At 36.2% G+C, this 23,280-nt stretch overlaps 1 protein-coding gene across 1 annotated transcript in view; it reads right to left on the bottom strand.

Annotated features, from left to right (window-relative positions):
- fbn1.L (fibrillin 1 L homeolog) overlaps window positions 1–23,280 on the bottom strand; it is a 130,362-nt gene that overhangs the window by 62,137 nt on the left and 44,945 nt on the right. The window contains exons 9-19 of the mRNA XM_018253093.2: window positions 18,085–18,210; window positions 17,662–17,820; window positions 16,877–17,068; window positions 16,367–16,522; window positions 9,283–9,402; window positions 8,824–8,949; window positions 7,599–7,721; window positions 3,899–4,021; window positions 2,577–2,729; window positions 1,893–1,946; window positions 819–944 (exon numbers count right to left, since the gene is read on the bottom strand). Of these exons, the coding sequence (XP_018108582.1) occupies window positions 819–944; window positions 1,893–1,946; window positions 2,577–2,729; window positions 3,899–4,021; window positions 7,599–7,721; window positions 8,824–8,949; window positions 9,283–9,402; window positions 16,367–16,522; window positions 16,877–17,068; window positions 17,662–17,820; window positions 18,085–18,210 (1,458 nt within the window). The remainder of the gene's footprint in view (window positions 1–818; window positions 945–1,892; window positions 1,947–2,576; window positions 2,730–3,898; window positions 4,022–7,598; window positions 7,722–8,823; window positions 8,950–9,282; window positions 9,403–16,366; window positions 16,523–16,876; window positions 17,069–17,661; window positions 17,821–18,084; window positions 18,211–23,280) is intronic.

Consider the following 23,280-nt stretch of genomic DNA (forward strand, 5'->3'; position numbering starts at 1 on the left):
CTGTTGAAAAATCTAATGATATTATGTCACCAAGGAGTTCATGGAACTTCAAGGTGACTTCTAATATCCTCATATTTTACAACAGGGGGTACAAAAGTACAGTAATCACCGATTATAACTGATGACATCACTAAGCACTGAATGTGAACCCTAATTTGCATATGTAAATTATGTCAGGAAGGGTTAATGAGAAGCGCATGCTATGCCCATGGTTAAACATTTTTTTACTTCCTCTTTTGTATGACAAAAAGTAATGTGATTCTAATAATTCAGATTTGGTTCAGCCAGGCATTTGGACTCGGGTGAACCCAAATCCTGCAGAAAAAAAAAGATGAATATTGGATTTGGTACATCCCTAATATTTGCGATTGGTGCCATTTAGCCCTTTCTGCCTTCTGTGCCAAATCTGGCATTGCTTCACCTATTGACACAGGGGAACCCTGCAACTACCACCACCTCCTGACCAGGCAGTGGCTCCATAGGCGTAACTAGTGCTTAAAGAATCACGTGTATAGCTTGCTCATACTGTGAACACCAGAAATCACAGATTGGCAACAAAGTGGATGCAGCAAAACTTGTCTGAATTAAAATTTGCTCCCAAAATTATGCATGAATTCTAGAAATTCTGGTGAATGTGCTTAATATTGCACTTTACTCATTGTGTCTGGGTAAATAAAAGGGCCCTATAATTTACATGATATTCATGGCTCTTGTGTATTATATATTATTATCCCTTGCGTATTTAGCATCATCATATCTCACAGCACAAGACATTTACATACATCCTTTTCAATCCTGAGAGAGCAAAAGATACATACCAACGCAATTTTTCCCAGTTGCATCCACTTCATATCCTGCATTACAGATGCATTTGTAGGTTCCACGAAGATTTTCACAAATTCCATTAGAACATATGTCAGGATCCAGTGCACATTCATTGATATCTACAGAAACGTAGACAAGGTTTGTTAGAAACTCAGTTTAAAGCAGCTTCTACACTAAAGTGCCTGCAAAACTCAAACATCTGCATTATTAGAATAGGAAAAAGAAACAGATGACTTTAATAGAAATGTTATAGCTAACGGGAATGACCTGAAATATTTATGGTCTGTGTGCTGCCTCAGAGATCACCTGACCAGAAATACTACAACTCTAACTGTAACAGGAATACGTGTGGAAGCAAAAGACACAACTCTGTCTGTTAATTGGCTCATGTGATTTAACAAGTATGGTTTGTTTGGTGTGTTTGTGTGCACCATGAATCCTAAGTTCCCAGTGGGCAGCCCTTGTTTTTTAAAATGGCAATTTTCTATTTATGATTACCCAGTGCCACATACTACTAAAAAGTCTATTATTATGAAAATGGTTTATTTACATGAAGCAGGGTTTTACATATGAGCTGTTTTATGCGATATCTTTTTAAAGAGACCTACATTGTTCAGGGGGTATAGTTTTCCCTTAAGCGCTCAATTGCATTTCCCAAATGGGATATATCTGGTACAATAAGTTAAGAATCTCTATTGTGTTACATTTTTCCATTTCAACTATTTAGCCTTTTCACAATGTTATCACTTTTGGCAGTCGTCCTAGTTTTAGGAAAGCTACTTGTACTCGGAATATAATTAGTCGATTTTTAGTCACTGAAATAATTTATTAATTAACTGTTTTTAATGATTTTTTTATGTGTTATGGAAAATCTACACAAAATGCAGTCACATGAAGAAACTGTATTTAATAATCTAAAGTATTGAAGAATTGTAGCTGGTAATTACAGCTTGATTTCACTGGGTATGTAGGGTTATAGGCTAATTGCCCCATAGAAGACAATAAAACATATTTCTAATATACCACAAGTGGTATAACATTTCATACATATATTTAGTCATACATACCAGTTCCTACAGATGTTATTCCAGGCCCACTGCTACACAGGGCTTGATACTCCTCTGCAAACACAGGAAATTATTACCGGTTATTAGTATAAATTGTTGAACACGAACTACAAACAACTAAAACACTTTTAAAGTGTTCCAAGACAGGGACACTTGGATGTGGTGATTTCCCAGATTGATACAGCATTATACTGTATATCTTTTTTTGGCACTGAACATCTTGTGCCACTCCCACTACAAAGGTGTTTTAGGCTTATTTCAGGAGAGAGGCAGAATTCATCACTTTAGAAGAACAACCTCCTCTCACCCTCAAGCTGTGACAATATTTATCTGCCGGAAGCTATAGATTAATAGACGTTAATACATGTTTCCACCCATTATAATAAAAGGATTATGTCAGTAAGTAGTTTACGTATTCAGAAAATATACTTTGACACATAAGTATAGATTTTGGAACATATGTGCTAAATTGCAGTTTGCGATCACAACCAATCAACAATTAGCTGAGTTAGAATGAAAGCAAAGTCCTGACTGGTTGCTGTTGGCAACTGCATTTATTTCAGTAAATGAGCCCTATTGAAGCATAAGCCTCACAAAACTCTAAGTTGAATTTCAAACATCTTGACTTTTTTCTCAATTCTGCTTCAGATAAATTATAATCAGTTTCCCACTTGATCTTTTCACCTGAAGTTTTTGCAGGACAAGGCTGGCATGGCTCTCCAAAGGCAAAATCAGTGCTGGCACAGCAACACTCAGACTTTGTAACTGCTCCCAACAATGGTCGGACACATTGACCCCGCTTGTAGCCTCCATAGCATGTGCTTCTCCTGTGTGTGTCTTCACATGGAAGAAAAGAAACACTGGGTTTCAGTTGATAAGTTTGCAGTAGTCAGAAAGCAGGTCTAGGGTCTCAAATAAACAATTATAATCACTGGGGAATGTCTGACATTTGGTACCCCCAAGTGATTATACAAAGAGATTAGATAAATAGATACTGTAGATAGATAGACAGACAGCCAGGCAGATAGATAGATAGATAGATAGATAGATAGATAGATAGATAGATAGATAGATAGATAATCTGTTAGCCTAAATGTAATTTCAGAAAAGATGTTTCAATTGTGTGTGGCCTGGGTGTTGTCTATGAGCAGCATATAAATCCTTGGTTGAAAAAACAGTTTTTGTAAAATAGAACTTCCAGTATATTTAGCAAGATGCAGTCAGCATGAAAATTCTAGAAGCAGTAGCTCATAGCACCTGGAGAGTGTTATGTATGACATGCCCTCCTTAGGACATTCGTATAGGAGTTGGCTAGTATTCGCAGCACAGCCGATTCTGATGTCATAGCAGCTGTTGATGACTTTTTTTGGGCAGCCTAAACTCCGATTTTCTTGGAGAATGGATGAAAGACCTGTCAAACCTACTATATGTGAACATCCTATGGGATCAATGTGTAAAAGATAATTAAAATGTTCCTCTTTTAGCTTCTGATGAAAAAAAGGTGATAAATAGAAATAGTAAAAGAAGATAGACAATCCACAGAAACAGACAGACTCTCATCAGGTCTATAGTTGATAATACAATTCCATCCCTGAAATACACTATAGAGAATTATCTCTCAATCTCTTCATAAGTAAATTAAAACTACCTCTTGATATAGTCTTGGCGCTTATGAGACAATGCCTCAACCCATGTGCATTGTGGCATACTGTAAGCACTATGGAACTCGTATGTCACTTAGCACTGAGGCAGATTTTTCAATGACTGAGATTTCTCTTGTGCTCAATCTCGAAGCAAAAACATTTCTCTCTTAATTTGAAAATTGCTAATTGATTACAGTTTTCAGATCTTTTTGCCAGTGTTTTCATGTTGAAACATTTCAGAAGCTCATTAAGTACTAAGATTCATTCAAAACCATTCATAGCAGAAGCAGGTACAGTAGCATGAATTTCAATATTGTAAACTCTAAAGTTTCAAATTTCATTGACAGATCAATTTTTACTTACCAACACATACACGCCCATCAAGTCCAACTGCAAGACCAGGAAAGCATTCGCATCTAAAAGAACCCTCCGTATTAACGCAGTGTCCATTCATACAAATGCCGGCTGTCTCACACTCATCAATATCTGAGATGAAACAGAATTTGAATATGGTCAGCTACTATACCAAACAAAGGCACCAGCATAAAGACAATAAATCATTCTTGTATTCGCTGATACTGAGACCTAAATACAAGTTGGTATCTACTGCAAGTTCACATTTTTAAATCAGATTCCAAAGATTTTACTTATAGACACAGAAAAAGCATAGTATCAGTAAAAAAAGTAGGTTAAAGGAATATTTAAATTTAAATATATATATATATATATATATATATATATATATATATATATATATATATACTGTATATATATATATATATACTGTATATATATATATATATATATATATATATATATATATATATATATATATATATATATATATATATAGAACAGGACAGCACCCACCTTCAATACAAGCTACCTTGTAGCTGCCCCTGTGCCCGGAGTAAAGTACAAATACAAAAAGAACAAAAAACCAGCACCAGGGGTCTTTGCAGTGAAAAAAACTTGTATTTTTACATGGTATGTATAACCGACGTTTCGGTCCCTCTTGGGACCCCATGTAAAAATACACGTTTTTTTCACTGCAAAGACCCCTAGTGCTGTTTTTTTGTTCTATATATATATATATATATATATATATATATATTGCATTTGCATCTAGATAAAGGAATTTGCTAAAAATAATAAAGCGTCTGAGTAATATTGTGTCACCTCACAGTTAAACTGTAAGTGAGAATAGGTCCAGGATCCCGTGGCTTTACAGTGTGTTCTTGTTAATAACTCCTGTTAATAAGACCCTTTAATAAATCCTCTGCCAGCGGAGATCACATTTGCTTTCTTTTCTGGTAGGGCATACTAACATTAAACACAGCACAAAGCTTAATGTGCAACTCTCTTGGCCTTAAAAGGACAAACTGAAAAAGAAACACCTCAGTGTTTTCTTCAGTCAGAAGCTTTTGGCCATAGCATATGCTTCAGACACCAACTGGCTTAATCAACCTCACATATTACAACAGTAAAATAAGAATTTTAGTGCTAAGAAATTCACTTAGCAGAAAAAAGTTGGTGTATTATCCGTGATTTATGATTCACACATGATTTTATTTGTTTAACAGTCTAAGTAAATAACCTTCCCCAGTGCATATACCTTCCTAGAGCAGTTTTTATATCCATTTAGCCAGTAAATGAGTATTCAGCAGGCTATAGCTGCTTGCCCTATTCCAAAATGTACCATTCAAATTTCACAGTAAAAATCTATAGTAAGTTAGACTAAAAAAAACAGCTGAAAAAGAAGCGTGGGTTTATTAAAATCCACACTGGTTTATGGGGATAGATTCCCAGCAGTTTTACAGTGTTTAACATTTTCAGTACAGGTAGGGGACCTGTTACCCAGAATGCTCGGGGCCTGGGGGTTTCCCCATAATGGATCTTTCCATAATTTGGATCTTCATATCGTAAGTCTGGTTTTGCCTCCAATAAGGATTAATTATATATTAGTTGGGATCAAGTGCAAGGTACTGTTTTATTATTACAGAGAAAAAGGAAATAATTTTTAAAAATTTGGATTATTTGATTATCAGAGTCTATGGGAGACATTCCGTAATTCGGAGATTTCTGGATAACGGGTTTCCAAATAAAGGATCCCATACCTGTATAAGTTTACTGACAGTTATGGAAGCCCATCAAGTTCAACCTTTTAACTTTTTTGTCACCTGCCTAACTGCCCGTTGATGCTTCCTCTGGATCAACTGGCAGTTAGGCAGGTTAAAAAAAAGTTAAAAGGTTGAACTTAATGGAGGTGTGTCTTTTTTCAACCTAACTTACTATGTATGTTGCTATGTTTCTATGAAATGTTTAAACAAACTGGTACATTTAGCACCGGGGGGTTCTGGAGGAACGTCATTTCATTTCTAGTATGTATTTTATTTACTGTATATGGCTGAAATGACAATAAAATCCACTTGACTTGACTTGACATCTAGCTAAGAGTTTAGGCTTTTTTTTTTTTTAATTCTCTCCAATGGGGTGTTAAGGTTCAGAGGAAGTCCTTGAAACAGAATGAGTATTGTGTTCATTTTAATACAATGTTCATCTTTGAAGGAAAAAAAAAAAAAGAGTAATGTTTCATTTACAGGCTAAACAGGCTAGAAGTTCCTATTTCTTAATTTTGGGACTTTGGCTTCTCACTGAAAATTGTGGTGTACAAAATGTTTGAAATTCTCCCAATATGCTGCCTGGTGTACAACCTGGGAGTGCTCTGCTATATAAGCAAGCACCAAGCATAGTATGTGGATGTTTTACTTATTGCAAGAGAATGCTTGGAACAGGATATCGAGAGTTCTTCTTGGATAGCCGAAAGACGCAATTCTTGAAACATCAGATATGCTGGGCCAACTGTTGTGGGAACACTCTGACAGCCACTAAAATGTAATCCTGTTAAAAGAACAGCTATTACAAGGTTTGATGTTTTGTACTTGAACTTTAGGCCTTGACAATTTATCTGTCACTAATGCAGACATCTACATTTTAGACAGACACTGCCTTGATTTTGAACAGCTGTTTTCTGTATCTGACTTTGTAGTCACTGTATCAAAACTCTTTAAGACAGGACAAAGTAACAAGATAAACCTGATCAACCATTTCCTAATCCATGTCCGTTTTGCTTTTTGGAAGGTTTTTGTTAATCACAAAGCACTCTCCAAAAACACTCTGTTCCCAATTTAACTAATTCTGAGTCTAACCAAAACTACCTTATTCTAACTCTTATCTGCTACTTAACCCTCCTCTGTTTTAACACTGCTAAATGTCCCAGTGTTACTTTAGTGTCAAAATCTATTATTACGACCAGGCCTGGACTGGGATTCAAAATAGGCCCTGGCATTTCAAGTACAGAGGCCCACATAGCCCTCACCAGCCCACTAAACAGCGACTCTCTATGGCATCTTGCAGCAGTCCCTCTGGCATTTGCCAAAATCCACAGATTGCCAGTCTGGGCCTGATTACAACCTCCTTGGTTATTGTCCTTACACCTATACTTGTAGAAGTGGGTGTGGCTTTTAAAAGTAGGCATGGTTTATACAATTTGTATTTGTATAATGTCAGAAATCTAAGAATTCTATTAAGGCTAGGAACCTCTCAACTATAAAATAAAATGTAAATGCATGTTAGATATTCTTCACAACCAGAAGTATTTAACATGAAAAGAAGGCAAATCGCACCCATGCACTTGCAGGCAATATTCTCTTTTGTGTATCAATGCAAACTATGGAACGGCAAGGTATGGTTGCCACTTTTCTTGAAAAAAATACTGGCCTTCCTATATTTTTATGCATTTTCCCTATTAATAACATTGGGATCAAGCTTAATTTTTACTGCCCAGGCCGGTAAAATACCGGGCAGGTGGCAACTTTACTACAAGGTGAGGGGTACAGCAGCCCTTATATTTGCTATGTCTGCCTTTAATAGGATCCATTTAAATAAATTCAAACATGAAGGCAAGAGTTTAAAACAGATTTCAGAGACAGGTACTTTTTTCTGTTCATTATACTTCTTTACTAAAGCCAGTGATGATGATCTATTTAACTGCAATACATACCTGTGCAGAAGCGCCCATTTGAAGCAAGCTGGAAGCCAGGTTTGCAAATACATTTGAAACTTCCATCTTCATTTATGCACATGCCATTTAGGCACATATTCCTCACACTGCATTCATCCATATCTGCAAAATGCACACCATATTTTAGTAAGATAATATATGTATATATTCAAAGACCCCTCCTAATAATACTTTTTCTCATCTGACTTCCTCCCTAACCAAACTCCTGCATACTTATATATTTTACAGATATAAAAACCGTTTCAAGGAGATAGCATTTAATTCAACCTGTCCATTTAGGTTAATAACGTTGATTAATGCCCATCGGATATTTAATAACAATAGATCTAGAAGAGTAATGACTTTAATTTGTATTTTAGCACATTTTTCATGTCCTAAGTAAAGGATTGGTTCATAAGCACATATTCCCCCATGCTTATAACATTCATCCCCTTAAGAAATGAAGTTGAATAATTATCTCAATTCCATAGTGTAGCAATTTTGCCTCTGGCCAAGTACAAATACAGTAGGTGCAAACACTTATATTTCTCAATGTGAAGTTTGACTAAATACAACAGAAAAAAAATATAAACTATTTATGGTTTTAGAAAGTGAGCACAAAGCTGCATTGCTTTGTAACACCCCTAACATCCACTGATTTGAAAAACAAAATATTGGAGCGCTTTCAGCTTTCTAGGTTTACCGTTTTTGATAAATTTCAGAGGCTTTGGTAAATGTGCTTTCAGTTTTAACACACGGCATTCCCTAGATTTTTTCCCAGGTAGTATAAAAAATGGTGTATTCCAAGATAACCAAAAGCAGGTGGAGAGCATTTTTCAACTTCTATATAACAGGTGGATATTTGCAGATTGATGTAATAAAGATTTGTAAACTTGAGCAAAGCTGATGAACAAACTTTCATCGCTGTAGTGACTGATACCTATTCATAACTTTATAAAGCATTAGAGCATTTGCTGTTTTTGCAGAGGTTAACTGAATACAGCACGGCAATGTAGTTAGTCTGGAAAGCAAAGGAAGCGCACATAGAGATGAAGATATGTTAATGTTTAGCCCAAGTGATGAGGAAATTGTTGGGAGTGAGAAGGGCAAGAGAGAGATTCATCAGGCTTCACATGGATTTGGACAATGAAACAAGTGAGAATTTAAGAAGAGTGATGACGGGACTTCTTTAATCCAGACAGCTGACTCCACTGGAAACAATTACCTTCACAATTTTTTCCATCAGCTGAAACTTGAAAGCCAGCATTACACACACAGTGAAAACTTCCATCTGTGTTCACACATCGCCCGTTGTTACAGATTCTTCCATTTTGTAAGCACTCGTCAATGTCTGTAAGAAAACAGATGAGAACTTGTTGCTGTATACATTGGCATGGTCATCTGATACTGTATGTTGGGAGCCCCACCTTTTGATCACAATTGGCAATTGGCCTGCCAATCATGAGTTGGCAATGCTATTCTGGAAATGTAAGTTGTGGCTGAATAGAGGACCTTTCAGTTTCCTGATAGAGACATTTCACCAACTGCTGTAATCATAATGAACTGCTTTTTAAGAAAATGCCAAAGCACAAATACCTTATAGATCTGTGGGGTAATGTTGTTAAATTAAAGATACTGACAGTATTCACTCTCCTCTGTTTTAGCTTAATGTTATCCCACTTACCTCTGCACTCTGTTCGGGTTGATGTACTCTGGAATCCAGAGTAGCACTTGCAAATATAGGATCCCTGTGTGTTAAGACAATCAGCATGGCGACATGGATTTTTTTCACACTCATCAATATCTTCATGAAAGAGGGGAGAAAACACAGTACAAATCATGTCATTGCAAAAAATAAAGTATTGCAAAAGAAGAATCTATGCATAAACTAAGAAGGACTCCATATGCATTATGAAATTTTACCCTGGGTCTAAAAACTACCATGCAACAATGCCTCTTTTGCATGCTTTACATCAACTGTAGGTTAAAATCTGGTTTACTTTGTCTCTTATAACACTACGGGGCACATTTACTTAACTCGAGTGAAGGATTAGAATGAAAAAAAGTTGAATTTCGAAGTTTTTTTTTTTTGGCTACTTTGACCATCAAATTGGCTACTTCGACCTTCGACTACAACTTCTAATCGAACAATTCGAACTAAAAATCATTCGATTATTCGACCATTCGATAGTCGAAGTACTGTCTCTTTAAAAAAAACTTCGACTAGCTACTTCGCCAGCTAAAACCTACCAAGCACCAATGTTAGCCTATGAAGGAAAATCTTTGTTCAATCGATGGATTAAAATCCTTCGAATCGTTCGATTCGAAGGATTTAATCGTACGATTGAACGATTTTTTCTTCGATCATTCGATCAAAGCATTTGCAGTAAATCCTTCGACTTCGATATTCGAAGTCGAAGGATTTTACTTCGATGGTCGAATATCGAGGGTTAATTAACCCTCGATATTCGATCCATAGTAAATGTGCCCCTTACAGTATATGCAACCACAAGCAGGTAATTCTTTTGTTTTTACTCTTACTAATCTACTCCTAGCAAACCGGGTGTTTTAACACCAATGGAGAAGATGTGTGCCAAACAGAGATAATGAACTCTGTACAAATGTGCTACTCTCTTTGCCTAGTCGCTGTTTCACCGGATTGGTTCTCGACCTTTCTGTCTCATCATAACCTCAGTTCTAGCAGTCAAAATTCTCACTCACTGTCCAGTAAGTAAATCAGCTTATCTCATGGTATTTTATTTATTTATTTATGGTAATATCTGTCTCTGGTTTCATCAGGTCACTCAGGAGACACATAGACAAGTCATCATAATAGGAACTCCACCGCAGCCTTGTGTGGGCTCAGACAACTAATGGGTATTGCATGTTTACAACCAAGGTTACACTTGTCCCCAAGTCAACCCTGCTTTTGTCCCAATACCTCTATGTCAACAAAATAATCTATTTCTTTTTTTTCTCAGGAGAAACATATCTGAAAAGTTTTGTTATATACTGTTCTTTAAAGATACTTTTTAATTACAATTCAATATATTTGCAACTCTGTTTTCTGTGTTTCTGAAGATATTAAGGCATTTTGTAATATATTATTTATCGTGTTTAGTATAAAACTATATTACAAATAGTTACACCGCAAACAACTTTTACAATGTAGTGGTCATTTCTTAAACTCTAGTAATATACATAGGGGGTATATTTACCAAAAGGTGAAGTTAGAGATCACCACAGTTTGTTAGAGTGAAATCCAGCCTCTCTCCATTCATTTCTATGGGATTTTTAAAGACGTATTTATTAAAGGGCGAACTTTCACTTTCACCCTTTGATAAATCCCATAGAAATAAATGGAGAGATGTGGTATTTCACTATTGCGGACTGTGGTTATCTTCTAGGGATGCACCGAATCCAGGATTCGGCCTTTTTCAGCAGGATTTGGATTCGGCCAAACCCTTCTGCCCGGCCGAACTGAATCCTAATTTGCATATGGAAATCAGGTGACATTTTGTCACAAAACAAGGAAGTAGAAAATGTTTTCCCCTTCCCACCCCTAATATGCATCTGCAAATTAGGATTTGGTTCAGTATTCGGCTGAATCTTTCGCAAAGGATTTGGAGGTTCAGCCGAATCCAAAATAATGGATTCGGTGCATCCCTACTAACTTCACTCTTTGATAAATATACATACCCCAAAGCCTCTGTTCACATATATTTGACAAAGGACATAGTTAAACCTTTACAAATGTAAGATAAATTATGGTTATAAATACAGAGTTAATTATCTATCACATTGGATCTATACCATATTGGATTTATTTCCAAAGGAAAAAGAATGTATTACATTTTTTTATAAGGTAATTTTGCCTGCAACCTGGAAAAAAGATCAGGAGCCAGTGAAGAAAGTTGTGCATTCATAATTCTAGCCCATGTGTAAACACTTCTTTCTAGTTAAACAACCTTCCTAAATATGTTCTGTTCTGAATGCAGTGAAGCCAGAGCAGTGTCTGGTGAGCAAACAAGCCTAGCTGCAGCAGCACTGACTTACTCCTCTACTGATCAGGAATGTTTTGCAGCTGCTACAATTATTAAAAAAAGAAAAAATATTTGAATGTCTATTTTCAGTCCATACTTGAGCTATACATTTGCTGAATTTTCAACTATGGCCAGCCTGACAACTTTGTTTTTGCATTTTAAATTAAAAGTTCCACTATCATATTTAGCACCAACATCAAGAACTTTTCACCTTACCAAAGCACTACATGGGCTTTTAATGCTGTTCAGCAAGTTAAGGGGCAGGCTTTTGTTACATAATACAAGAGCAATTTAAATCTAAACTTTCCTTTTATTTCCGTTGATGTGGACTAGCACAAAGGTAGAGGACACCAAAATACAAATGACCTTTCAAAGCTTTCCCTTTCCTTTATTTATGGGATTATGCTTTAGCAATAAAACACCCAGCCTGCTCATAATAAGGCTCTGTAATGTCCATGTGATATTGAAATAAAAACTTTTTAAGCAGCATATTTTCTATTTCATGACAGTTTGTGCCAGCCAGTCAGTTTACACAGGAATTGTCACCCAGACATAAAAATCTTTATAATAAAATACCTTTTCAAATGAAATATGAAACCCAAATTATATTTTTTTAATTAAAACACCCATAAATATTATAAACTCGTTTATATTGCATGCTTCACCTCTATGCCTTAAATAGATACTGACACCAGAAAATAACCTTTGTTTTATATCTATCTTACTATTGTCTTTGCATACTATTTATAATTTTGCCATAAAAGTATTTACCTGATGCTTTTAAATTACCTTTCTTACCCCCATGTTCTTCTAAGAGGGGGCTGCCATATTTGTACAGCAGTAGTGGATTAGCATTAGAAACTCTGACAGGTCGAGAAGGGACAGTCAGGTTAACGAACTTCAAGTAACAATAACTTGCCATAACAAACCTCTCAGCAAAATACGATCAGCATGACCTATAGGTAACTTTTAATGTAGATTAATATTTTGAAAAGAAAATTTTTAGTGTCAGTATCCCTTTAAGCATAGAGGCGGGGCAAGAAATTACTTTCACTTTCCATTCTGCACCTCCAAGATGTCACTGCACTCCTCACATTCCCCCTCCCTCCTCACCATCTAATTGTGTAGCTAGTGCTTCGGCATGGGTATCAGTTGCCCCATTCTAGAGCATAATCAAGATTTTGGCGTGATGCAAAGCTTGCCTTAATAACAGTGTCCACAAAATGGCAGCTGCCTGCTTGATTTTATTGTGAAGTCCAGGACTGCAAGAAACACGATTTTAATAATTTATATAGTTTAAATGAAGTTTATATTGCATGACTGAAATAATAAAAAATTATTTGGAATTAGTTCTCGGGGTGACAGGTCCCCTTTAAAAGAAGTTTAAAGTATTAATCCCTACTTTATAAGTCTGGGAATATGCACCTGGACTCTTCTATTTTTGTGATGAGTTTACTCTTCATTCTACTTTTTTTGCAAAATGATTCTGTAATGTCCACTTTCCAATCGATGCCTCCTTGAACCTGTGATGTGCCTGCTACCTGCTACCTGCTACCTCAGCACACCAAGGTTTAAATCTACTAGAGTCATATTTCAATAAAATAAAAAAACAAGCAATTCTCAGAACTGCCTTCATGTCCATAATGTCCACCTTGGAACACATTATGTTATATTTACCTAAGATTTCTCTGACTTCTCCAACTCCTGTTCAGTGGCTGAACATGTCCATAACATAGGTAAGATGAGAGGCCATTTGTGTGTATAGGGCCTGACAGAGTGTTCTGTATGCTAATATATCTAATCTGTATATTAGTAAGTATGGAATAGGATGATTTCAAACTTCCAGAACTATTGCCAAATGGGGCCAATCAAATCCTATCCACGTGTATAGACAAATTAAGGATTAAATAATGGGTGAAACTTTCTTGTGTGATCAGGGTGGGAATTATGTTGAAAGGTCCTAGCTGCATGTAGAATTATATAGATTATACAGATAAATCTTTTTAATCTGAACCATATGAGTACCCTTTAAATATCCTAATTTTACCAAGTACAGGTATTGCATAAAAAGCAGATTTCACCTTTCCAAGTTGAGGTTTCTTAGGAAACATTTTATGAGTTTGCTTCCTAAATTTCAGAGCATGACTCACCACAAAGGCTCAGGACATACCAATAAGGTTTACAAACTCTGTTTCTTAACATATCCACAGACTTCAAGATGTATTTCACAAATATCTCATTGAGTTAAAGCTTCATTACAATTTAACTATACTATAATATTTGGGAAACTTGCAGATTTCTTGGCAGATCCCCTTTTTCCATTTGTTTAGTATCCATAACGTATTCTATTGTTGGCAACCTTGAAGTATACTGTTAGAAAAATTGCTAGCATTCCATCTGACTCCGACTTACTGTTTAGGTTGACATTTATTACTGAACTTAAATTTGAAATAATATTAAAAAAACATTTTTTTAAAAAAAAATATTCAAAAATGTAATTAAAGGAGAAGGAAAGGCTAAAATTGAGTAAGCTTTATCAGAAAGGTCTATAATTACACCATTAAATCCTCAAAGTAATGCTGCTCTGAGTCTTCACACAGCATTTCTTTCCCTCTATTGTGTATATATGGACTTCTGTATCAGACTTCCTGTTTTCAGCTTAAACCTCCAGTGCATGGCATGAGCATGCTCAGTTTGCTCCTCTCTCTCTCCCTTTCCCCCCTCACTCCTCTCCTCCCTGCTGCAATCTGAGCCCAGAGCTATGAGTGAGCAGGGAGAGACTCAGGCAGGAAGTGATTTTACAAAAGCTAATATGGCAACTGCTATCCTAAACAAACAGAGAGTGTCTAGAGCTGTTTACTCAGATATGGTAAACCATTCTGCAGAATAAATATTGTGTTATAGCTTGCACTATTGTGGCTAATCTATTGGCAATAAACTGCTTCAATAGCTTTCCTTCTCCTTTAAGGCTTATTTCACTGCTTTAACAAAAAATATATAATCCATGTATTATAACTATGAATGCACCGAATCCACTATTTTAAGCTGAATCCCAATCCTTTGTGAAAGATTTGGCCGAGTACCAAACCAAACCCTAATTTGCATATGAAAATTCGGTGAAAAAGGGGGAACGATAACCGCATGCAGTAAAAAAAATTTACTTCCTTGTTTGTTTGATAAAAATCAATTTTTTTTTTAATTCTGCTGAAAAAGGTTGAATCTTGGCCGAATACTGAACCGAATACTGTGTTCGGTGCATCCCTAATTATAACCCAGTTATAACATAAAACTGTGCCTGGGCAGCCTACCTAATAAAACAATTATAAATATGAATTAAAAACAACGCATGTTATCATATACATAATTTTTGAATTCAGATAAAAACTAATTCTCCCCAAAAAGGTTTGGCTGAATCCTGTACCTAATCCAAATTTTTGCATATATGCATATTTGCATATTTAGAAAAATAAAATATTGCATCAACTATAAACAAAAAGATTGTTGTGTTCAGTTGTTCAGAGCTTAAAAAGCAAAACACAACACACATCTGAACACAAAATTAGTAACGATCCAAATCCTGCATATAATCCTGCAGTATTCAATATAAAAAAGTGCAGTACCATAAAGCAAGGCACACTAAAAATCAGCATGTCACTAGCAAAAACAGAAACAGTATTGGTATAATAATGCTCTTGGTTACCCACTGAGTGCAATTTACAGTAAAAGTCAATATTAGTTTCACCCACATCTAGTGATGCCTTGTTTCATTACCATTACCATGCTGGGGTAGTTTACCTTTAAGTTATCTTTTAGTATGTTATAGAATGGCCAATTCTTAGCAATTGGTCTTCATTTTTTATTTTGTATTGTTTTTTTCCTTGTTTGCCTTCTTCTTCTGACGCTATTTGTTACTTTTTTATTACTTAACTAGGCCCTCTATGATTCTTCCAATCTGTCCTTCAAACCACTGCCTGGCTGCAAGGGTAATTTAGACCTTAGCAACCAGATATGTTCCAAAATGCTGATCACAAAGCTAAATAATTAAAAAAAACATAAATAATAAAAAATGAAGACCAATTGTAAATATCACTCCCTACACCATAGTGTAATTTTAAGATGAACTACCCCTTTAACGTTGCAGGGGGCAGCAACATCCCAAAATACTTTAGAACCCCAATCTACAACTACAGTATTATTTTTATAAAATATTTATTAAGCACCAACGTTTGTTTCAGCACTGAAAAATAACTGAACGTGGAGAATTCACTTGAATATTTTCAGAAACAGTGGCTGCTGTAATATGACAAGAATTTTCAAATGCCTTCATAATGATTTTACCCAATAGCGTACAAGGCATTCCCATAAATCTTATCATTCCCTATAATTATTTAAATGAGTCTACTGACATTACATTGCATAAATTAGAATTTGCTCACAGTGGCAACTTTGTCTGCAATAGGAAGTATCTGTGCAGTTTCTATGCAAAGCCTCAAGTTCATTACAGATTGAGCATTTACCCACAACTCAACACCATGGCTGATGGGTAGCCAAGTTGAGGCCCTTGTGTGTTAAGGGTAAGAGGTGCATTTTCACTTACTCTGGTATGCTATATGACACAAAAATGTCATTTAAATGTTGGAGGGTTTTTTTTTCTTTGTTAAGAATATGCAGTCATATAGAATGAATTATAACAGCTAAATAAGTCACATAAGAAAAGGCTCTTACCAATGCATTCTCCTCTACCATCTAAGATGAAGCCTTGGTTACACTCACAACGGTAACTTCCAGGGGTAGGGATACAGCGGCCGTGTAAACAGAGGTTGCGGAATAGAGCACAGTAATCTGCTATCTGCTGCTGGCTCACATTAACACCAACAACCACTGAAAAGAAGCAGATGTAATCAACTCAAACTTCAAATACAACACACAATTCAAGATGTCTCCAAAATGATAGCATACAGACACCGGACAATGCTTATCTTCTTAAAGAGAGTTTTAAACTTTATAGAACATGAAAAACTAGTAATAAATGTAATGATCTTTAAATAGGAGGAATCTTGTGTACCAGGATCCATAACTGAGAAGAATATTATGTTAATTGAAAATAATGTTACAGATAGATTGTTTAGTTTTATGAAGAGTTGTATAGACTAATATACAGTAGATCTAATTTTACTTTTTAAATTAAATTCCTGTATTTAGCATGTTCTACAAAAACATAAACACAATATTTACCAGACGGGCCCCGGGTTGGGTAAACTGGGAGAACTGCAGGTGGAAAGACAGGTGGATAGACAGGTGGATAGACAGGTGGAAATACAGGTGGAAATTGTCCTGGGGGGACATGACCTGGACCTGGACCTGGGAGGACAGGACCTGGACCAAGAGGTGGAGCGCCCGGTATTATACACAGTTTGCGATACTCATCTGAAATTAAAAAAAGAGAGTCCTTCATATATTCAGCTTCAAATAGCTTAGAAGAGAGAAGGGAGGGAGATGATATGATAAAAACATTTAAATACATCAAGGGAATAATCTAATTTGAATACAAATCATTTGCTGCAATGGAAACATAAAGAAAACACATCTTTCTACATAAACTACCTGCAGATTTCACACTGTTTTAAATTGAATGTAATTGAACTAACCCCTTTCTTGGGATAAGTGTATACATGCTTCAGGGTAATTTGTCTGCCTTTTATGATGTGAACCAAATAAGAGTATGTGAATGAGCTAGTCCTGCCCCTGGTATTAGTGCTGGTCACATTGGGGTAGTTGAATCCCTCTAATAGTTGCATGAAAAACAGGTGTACTGCCAAACAAAGCCTCCTGTAGGCTGCCAATCAACATAGCACGGCCCATATTTGGCACCCCAGGAACTTTTTACATGCATGTGTTGCTCTCCAATTTATTTTTACATTTAAATGTGGTTCATGGGTAAAAAAAGGTTGGGCATCCCTGGTCTAGATCTTAACATTATAACCTTAAAAATAAGCCAATATAAAAAATAAACTGCTCACCAGTTCCACGAATGGGGCACATATCTGGTGATGTTGTTGGCCCTGGAGACCAACATCTTCCAGAATCACAGCAACACTGCTGTTTTGTTACTGTTTGTGGTTGCTGGTTGTTACACCTTCCATTTGCTAATGAAGTGAAACAATACCCGGGACGAATATCTAATAGAGAAAAGATAAGAAAAGGAATTAGGTTAATGCCACTAGTTAAACATTTTTGTGATTTTTGTGTATGTCTGTGAATGCTTGTAGGTGTAAGCATTTTTACAGCAACAAAAGAATGTTATTATGGCTATGTTAAAAAAAGGAAGATCAGCCCAAAAGACAATGAAGTATACATTAATGTGAATGTAAAGCCCTGTGCCTCTCTTCCTCTCATGAGCTTGATTTTAGTTTAATTTTGATTGGGGTGAATGGATTTCTTACCTACACATCTTGAACCATCAGCTGAAGTAAAAAATCCTGGAGGGCACTTGCAGAAGTAACTGCCCACTGTATTTGCACATTCACCAGGTTCACAGATTCCTGGTATAGTGCTGCATTCATCAATATCTGTCAAGAAAGCAAACGCAATGAACTATCATACATTCTGAAACTTGTATTATCGGCATTAAATACAGAAGGAATGGTGGCATAGCCATCAGAATTTATAGCGCATAATTGTTAGTAACAAGGACTTAGACCAGGGAAAGCAAATGTGCTGGCTTGTAGTTATATTTAACTTTAATTCTTTGCATACCTTATTGCTGGAGGGTTACAGATTTCACATTCACAATGTCATCATTATCTGAATAATTAAAAGGCACTATCATTAAACTCTCTGGAGGGGACCTTGAAGGCTCTGTCTGTAGACCTCTACTCTTCCCCTATATACTGTGTCTCAATTCTTTTGCTTTTCAGTGCCACCTTTATTCAGATTAGACTCACTGTACCCTCATCTGACCTTCTCTTTTCTGCCATATCTCAACTGTCAAAATGTCTCTCTAATTTATCTTCTTTGAAGCCCTCTTGCTTCCTAAAACCTAATTTATTTCCACCCCACACCCATGTGCACCCATTAGCCCTTTCTGTAAAAGGATCTGAATGATGCGCAGGGAACACTGCATTCAAGAGAAAAAAGGACTTGCACCAAACAGTAATTGTAAATAAGACATTTTGCCTCAAACTCACACTTTTTATGCCAAGCATAGCATGCAAAATTCTTAACAAAGGTCTTTAATTCACAATCACAACAACACCCTTTTGAAAAACAACAACACCGTTTTGAAAAACCCATCGTGAAAATTCAAAATGTCATCTCCCCTGTGTCATAACAGATTTATCAAAATGAGCTTAGAGCTTACTAAATAAAAACTCATCCACATTCTATTCATTCCAATGGGATTTTTAGAATTGTATTTATCAATGGGTGAAAGTTAGAACTCACCAATTGATACATTTGGTTCTAAAAACCCCATAGGAATGAATAGAACGTGGGTGAGTTTTTATTTATTAAGCTCTAAACTCACATATTTATAAATCTGCCCCTGAGTGTGGTACTAATCTAAGGAATATTTTGGCAATTTGTTAATCACTGTAATAATTGACTGTAATAATTGAATTGAGAAAGCCAGTCGGATCACTAGCTAATAGTCTTCAAGGAAAAAGAAAAATAGAGCAAGATTTGACTTATTACTATAGATAAAATAATTGCCTCCATTTTTAAGAACCTTTAAAAGGGTTACTGCCATGGAGAAAAGTGTTGGGAATCAATTGATAAGGGTATAGGTATTGCCCTGAAATATTCCTAGAGCTTTAAAGTGTCAAGCACTACATATTGTGTTGGGGAAATTGATCCTAACTGTACTGTTATTCATGCTGCACATTGTACTATGATCTGCACTTGCATTGCCTTATGAACAGTAATTATCTAGTTATATTAAAAAAAATATGGGACGTTGTATTATTTTGATAAAATATATAATGGGCCTCACTATACAAACCCAAATCTGCTTGACAGTAGCATAAGAATAGTATGACCCAGGGGTCATGCTCCTTCACTGTTCTGTATATGCGCTGGGGATTAAAAAGTAACATATTTGTGCCCAAATATATTTTTGCTAGAGGCCTGGGGAGGTGCTTTATGCTCCTGCATAAATAATACAGATTATTATTCAACATAAATAAGTAAAACAAATCCTTCTATAATGCAAGGTAATATGTTTGAGTTAAATATGCATGTCATGTTAAAAATTAATTAATATTTCTAATACAAGGACAATAAGCATTGTATTTTAATAAATAATGTTCAGAAACAGAAGTTTCCAAGCGCTACTGGCTGCACCATAAATCAATATTATAGCTGTAGTCGCCAAATTAAGGTAAATCCCCCATGATGCCCAGAGTAGTTCCTAGAATTCCCTGTAAAAGGTGTTAAGTTTTATGTAATCTGGGGAAAGCACGGTCTTAATTCCAAGCTTTTTACAGAAGTGTATGTCTGTATGACTTTTTCCCCCCTATATTAGCAACAAGCTCTAAAATAGACCTTGGGGAACGTCTGTGGTTTAAGAAAACACATCTATGGTTTGTGTTTGGCTTGTGTATGGACATAAAATAAAGCAGCATATGTATTCATTTTGAATGTTTCTGACTCATGCGCACTACTGTTTACATAACACTCAGCAATGTGGCTGCTGTTTCGGTTTTGTGCAGAATTCAGTGTTCATGCCATGGTTAAAGGTGAGCTAAATATTACTCAGCTATATATACATTTTGTGGATTATAGCATTCCAAATGAAAGGAACAGTGTTGTTTCTACAAGTCTGAGTTACTTCTTTAAGGGGCAGCCTAAAATAGAACAAGGAATGCCTGAATAGCATAAAATATAAAAGGGCATTTATTTTTGCAAGAATTCAGAATAGTACAGATTTATTATTTAATACGTCGCTTTTAGCAAAGGAGCTTCACTCAAAATTCACTCCGTTTTGGAGTGCTAAGGCCTGTGGCAATTCAGTAATGGTCAGGGCAGGGCAGAAGTATGTGAAAACCATGGCAGTTTGTGCTGGTATATTTCACTTTTCACCTTTCCCTGCACTTGGTTAATTAGCATAATAATTACTGGTATATTTGTCAACTGTAGAAATAAATAAGTACAATATATGCCATTGCAAACACATTAATTGACCTTCAGTATACTGCATTAGACAAATGGAGGGACCCCTCGCATTAAGATTTTTATGGGAATAGCTGTTTTTAACACTAAATAAAAAATTTATTGTTTTATCCATGAGAATTCATGTGATCGCTCAGTCTTTGGGGTGACAATAGGCTACTGGTGAGTTGATTGAAAGATCTGCCTAGTTACTAACGGGAGCTGCACCACTGCAATTTAGCACATAAATTAGAAAATCAGCTCTGTATCTCCTCATAACTAGGAACAGGCTGCATGCACCTCAGAACAATTTACATATTATCTCTATACTGCCAGAGAATCAAGAGGATGCTACAAATAGGTTGATACATGGAGCAATGTTGCTATTTGTCTACCTTTGCTAGCACCAAGCAGATAATGTAACGTAACTCTATTTCCAAGCAAACTACAACGATTGCAGAAACAGGAACACATGATTTCAATTAGTTTTTATAGACTGCATGAAAATGCCAGAGAGTGACACGCAAACTGTTTGATAATAGGCTGTTATGCTTTTTATGCTAGGGATACAAGGATTCTAAGCCTGTTGCCTGCCAGTTTCTAAATAACAAAAGGCAATGAGCTCTTGTGTGTGTGCAGCACAAACCAACAAATCATGCTGTTTCAGACATTCTTTTCAGAGTAAACAAGACAGAGAACAGAATCATAGATCCCAAAAGCATTTTCCCAAGTTTTATTGTCCGGCTGTGGTCTTAGATTTTAATAAAAACATGAAAACAAACAAATGAGGGAATTTAGTATTCACAGATATATGCTCATGCTGACATGTCTGGATATGGCTAAATACCATATCAAAGACTGGGCCCTATAACTGGCTGAATCACACAAACTATGAACACTTTTGTCATAAAAGGCAACCTTATAAATTCCATGGGCTAGAATATCATGTCCTTGCAGTCCAGAGTATGGTCAAATGACAACAAGGGGTTCTGTTTTGGTCACAAATAATCCTAATAATCATGATGCCGAACGTGTGGCTTGTTATATCCAGCAGCCATAGGTTGCACGTCTTTAGCGCATGCTACAGTAGTAGCAATTTAGAGTTTATATAGCAAATCCTGCAAGCTTTCAGTTCACCCTGTAAAATATGAACAATGTAGTACACACACATTAAAGAAGTTAGCTGGAGAAATGTCTGTGTAGTGATTAATGCCAAAACACAATATTCTGGTCAGAATGAGCCAGCTCCTTCTCAGGAAGCCTAATAGCCAAGAATGTCTCAAAGGAACTGATTGCAAACAGGGACTATGGGCCTCTAGTTAGTAATCTGTCAACAGAGTGATCTAGTGCATCAGAGATGGAAATCTCCAAGCAGCTGCTTCTCCCAGTCCCACCCAGTTAATGTCACTGCTGCAAGTCCTAACCTCCTTCTGTGGTTCCTTAAAACTCATTCCCACAAACAACTCTCATCTGCTTTAGATAAACACACCCAAAAAATAAAAGAAACCATAACTAGACTATCCTGTACTAAATTAAAGTGGAAAATATAAAAGCCTCATTTACCAAAGGTGCAGAGTGCAAAAAAACTTCATATTTCTGCTCACAATGTACTACTGTGCATGAGTAGTGCATCGTGGGACGCCATGTGAAGGCTGGCATGCAGATCTGAACCATAGTCACCAAAACTGATCCATAGTACAAGGCTCTTTTATAAATGCAGGCACAACTGCAAGCTTCAAAAGTAAAACACAGAGGGGCTCATTTATCAACACAGGGCAAACTTGCCCATGGGCAGTTACCTATAGCAACCAATCCGTGATTAGGTTTTTAAAGCCAGCTGCAAGTAGAACAATGAATGCAGCAATTTAATTGGTTGCCATGGGGTACTGCCCATGGGCAAATTTGCCCAGTGTTGATAAATGACCCCCAGTGTTTTTTACCCCAAGAAATCTAGGGTAACGATAAGTTGTGTTCACCACAACTTGCCCGTGACACACCAATATAGGGTTAAGTGAGCATCTGCAAATTGTGTGAAAGTTGTGGCAAGTGTTTTTTCCCCAGCTTTAATAGTAACATTTGTAGACAATTCACTTGCTGAGAGTCTTGAAGATACGGACGCAACCCACAAAAGGCACCCTAGAATTACTAGCAACTACAGGCTAATGACAAATTTTAAAGCAACATGCTTCCATATTGAAGCAAAAACCTTTCTGAAATGCATCAACACGTGACCAACTTTGTGACTAAATTAGTGCTTTCAATTTTCGCTTGGATTTGTAAATGAACCCTTAATTGTTTTTTTAATTGTTAAAAAAAAGCAATTCAGTTTATTAAAAAAGGTTTATAGATGAGCGTCCTGCTCATCTCCAAATCATAAACAGTATAAAGTCCATAGAAAGGAAGAAAAACTGATACTCTAATAACACCACCACTACTGGGATCATCATAAAATAGGAAGCCACAGAGTTCGTAGCTGTACATAGAAAACACCT

This window comes from Xenopus laevis, chromosome 3L (genome assembly GCF_017654675.1).
Source record: "Xenopus laevis strain J_2021 chromosome 3L, Xenopus_laevis_v10.1, whole genome shotgun sequence".
Classification (NCBI taxonomy): domain Eukaryota; kingdom Metazoa; phylum Chordata; class Amphibia; order Anura; family Pipidae; genus Xenopus; species Xenopus laevis.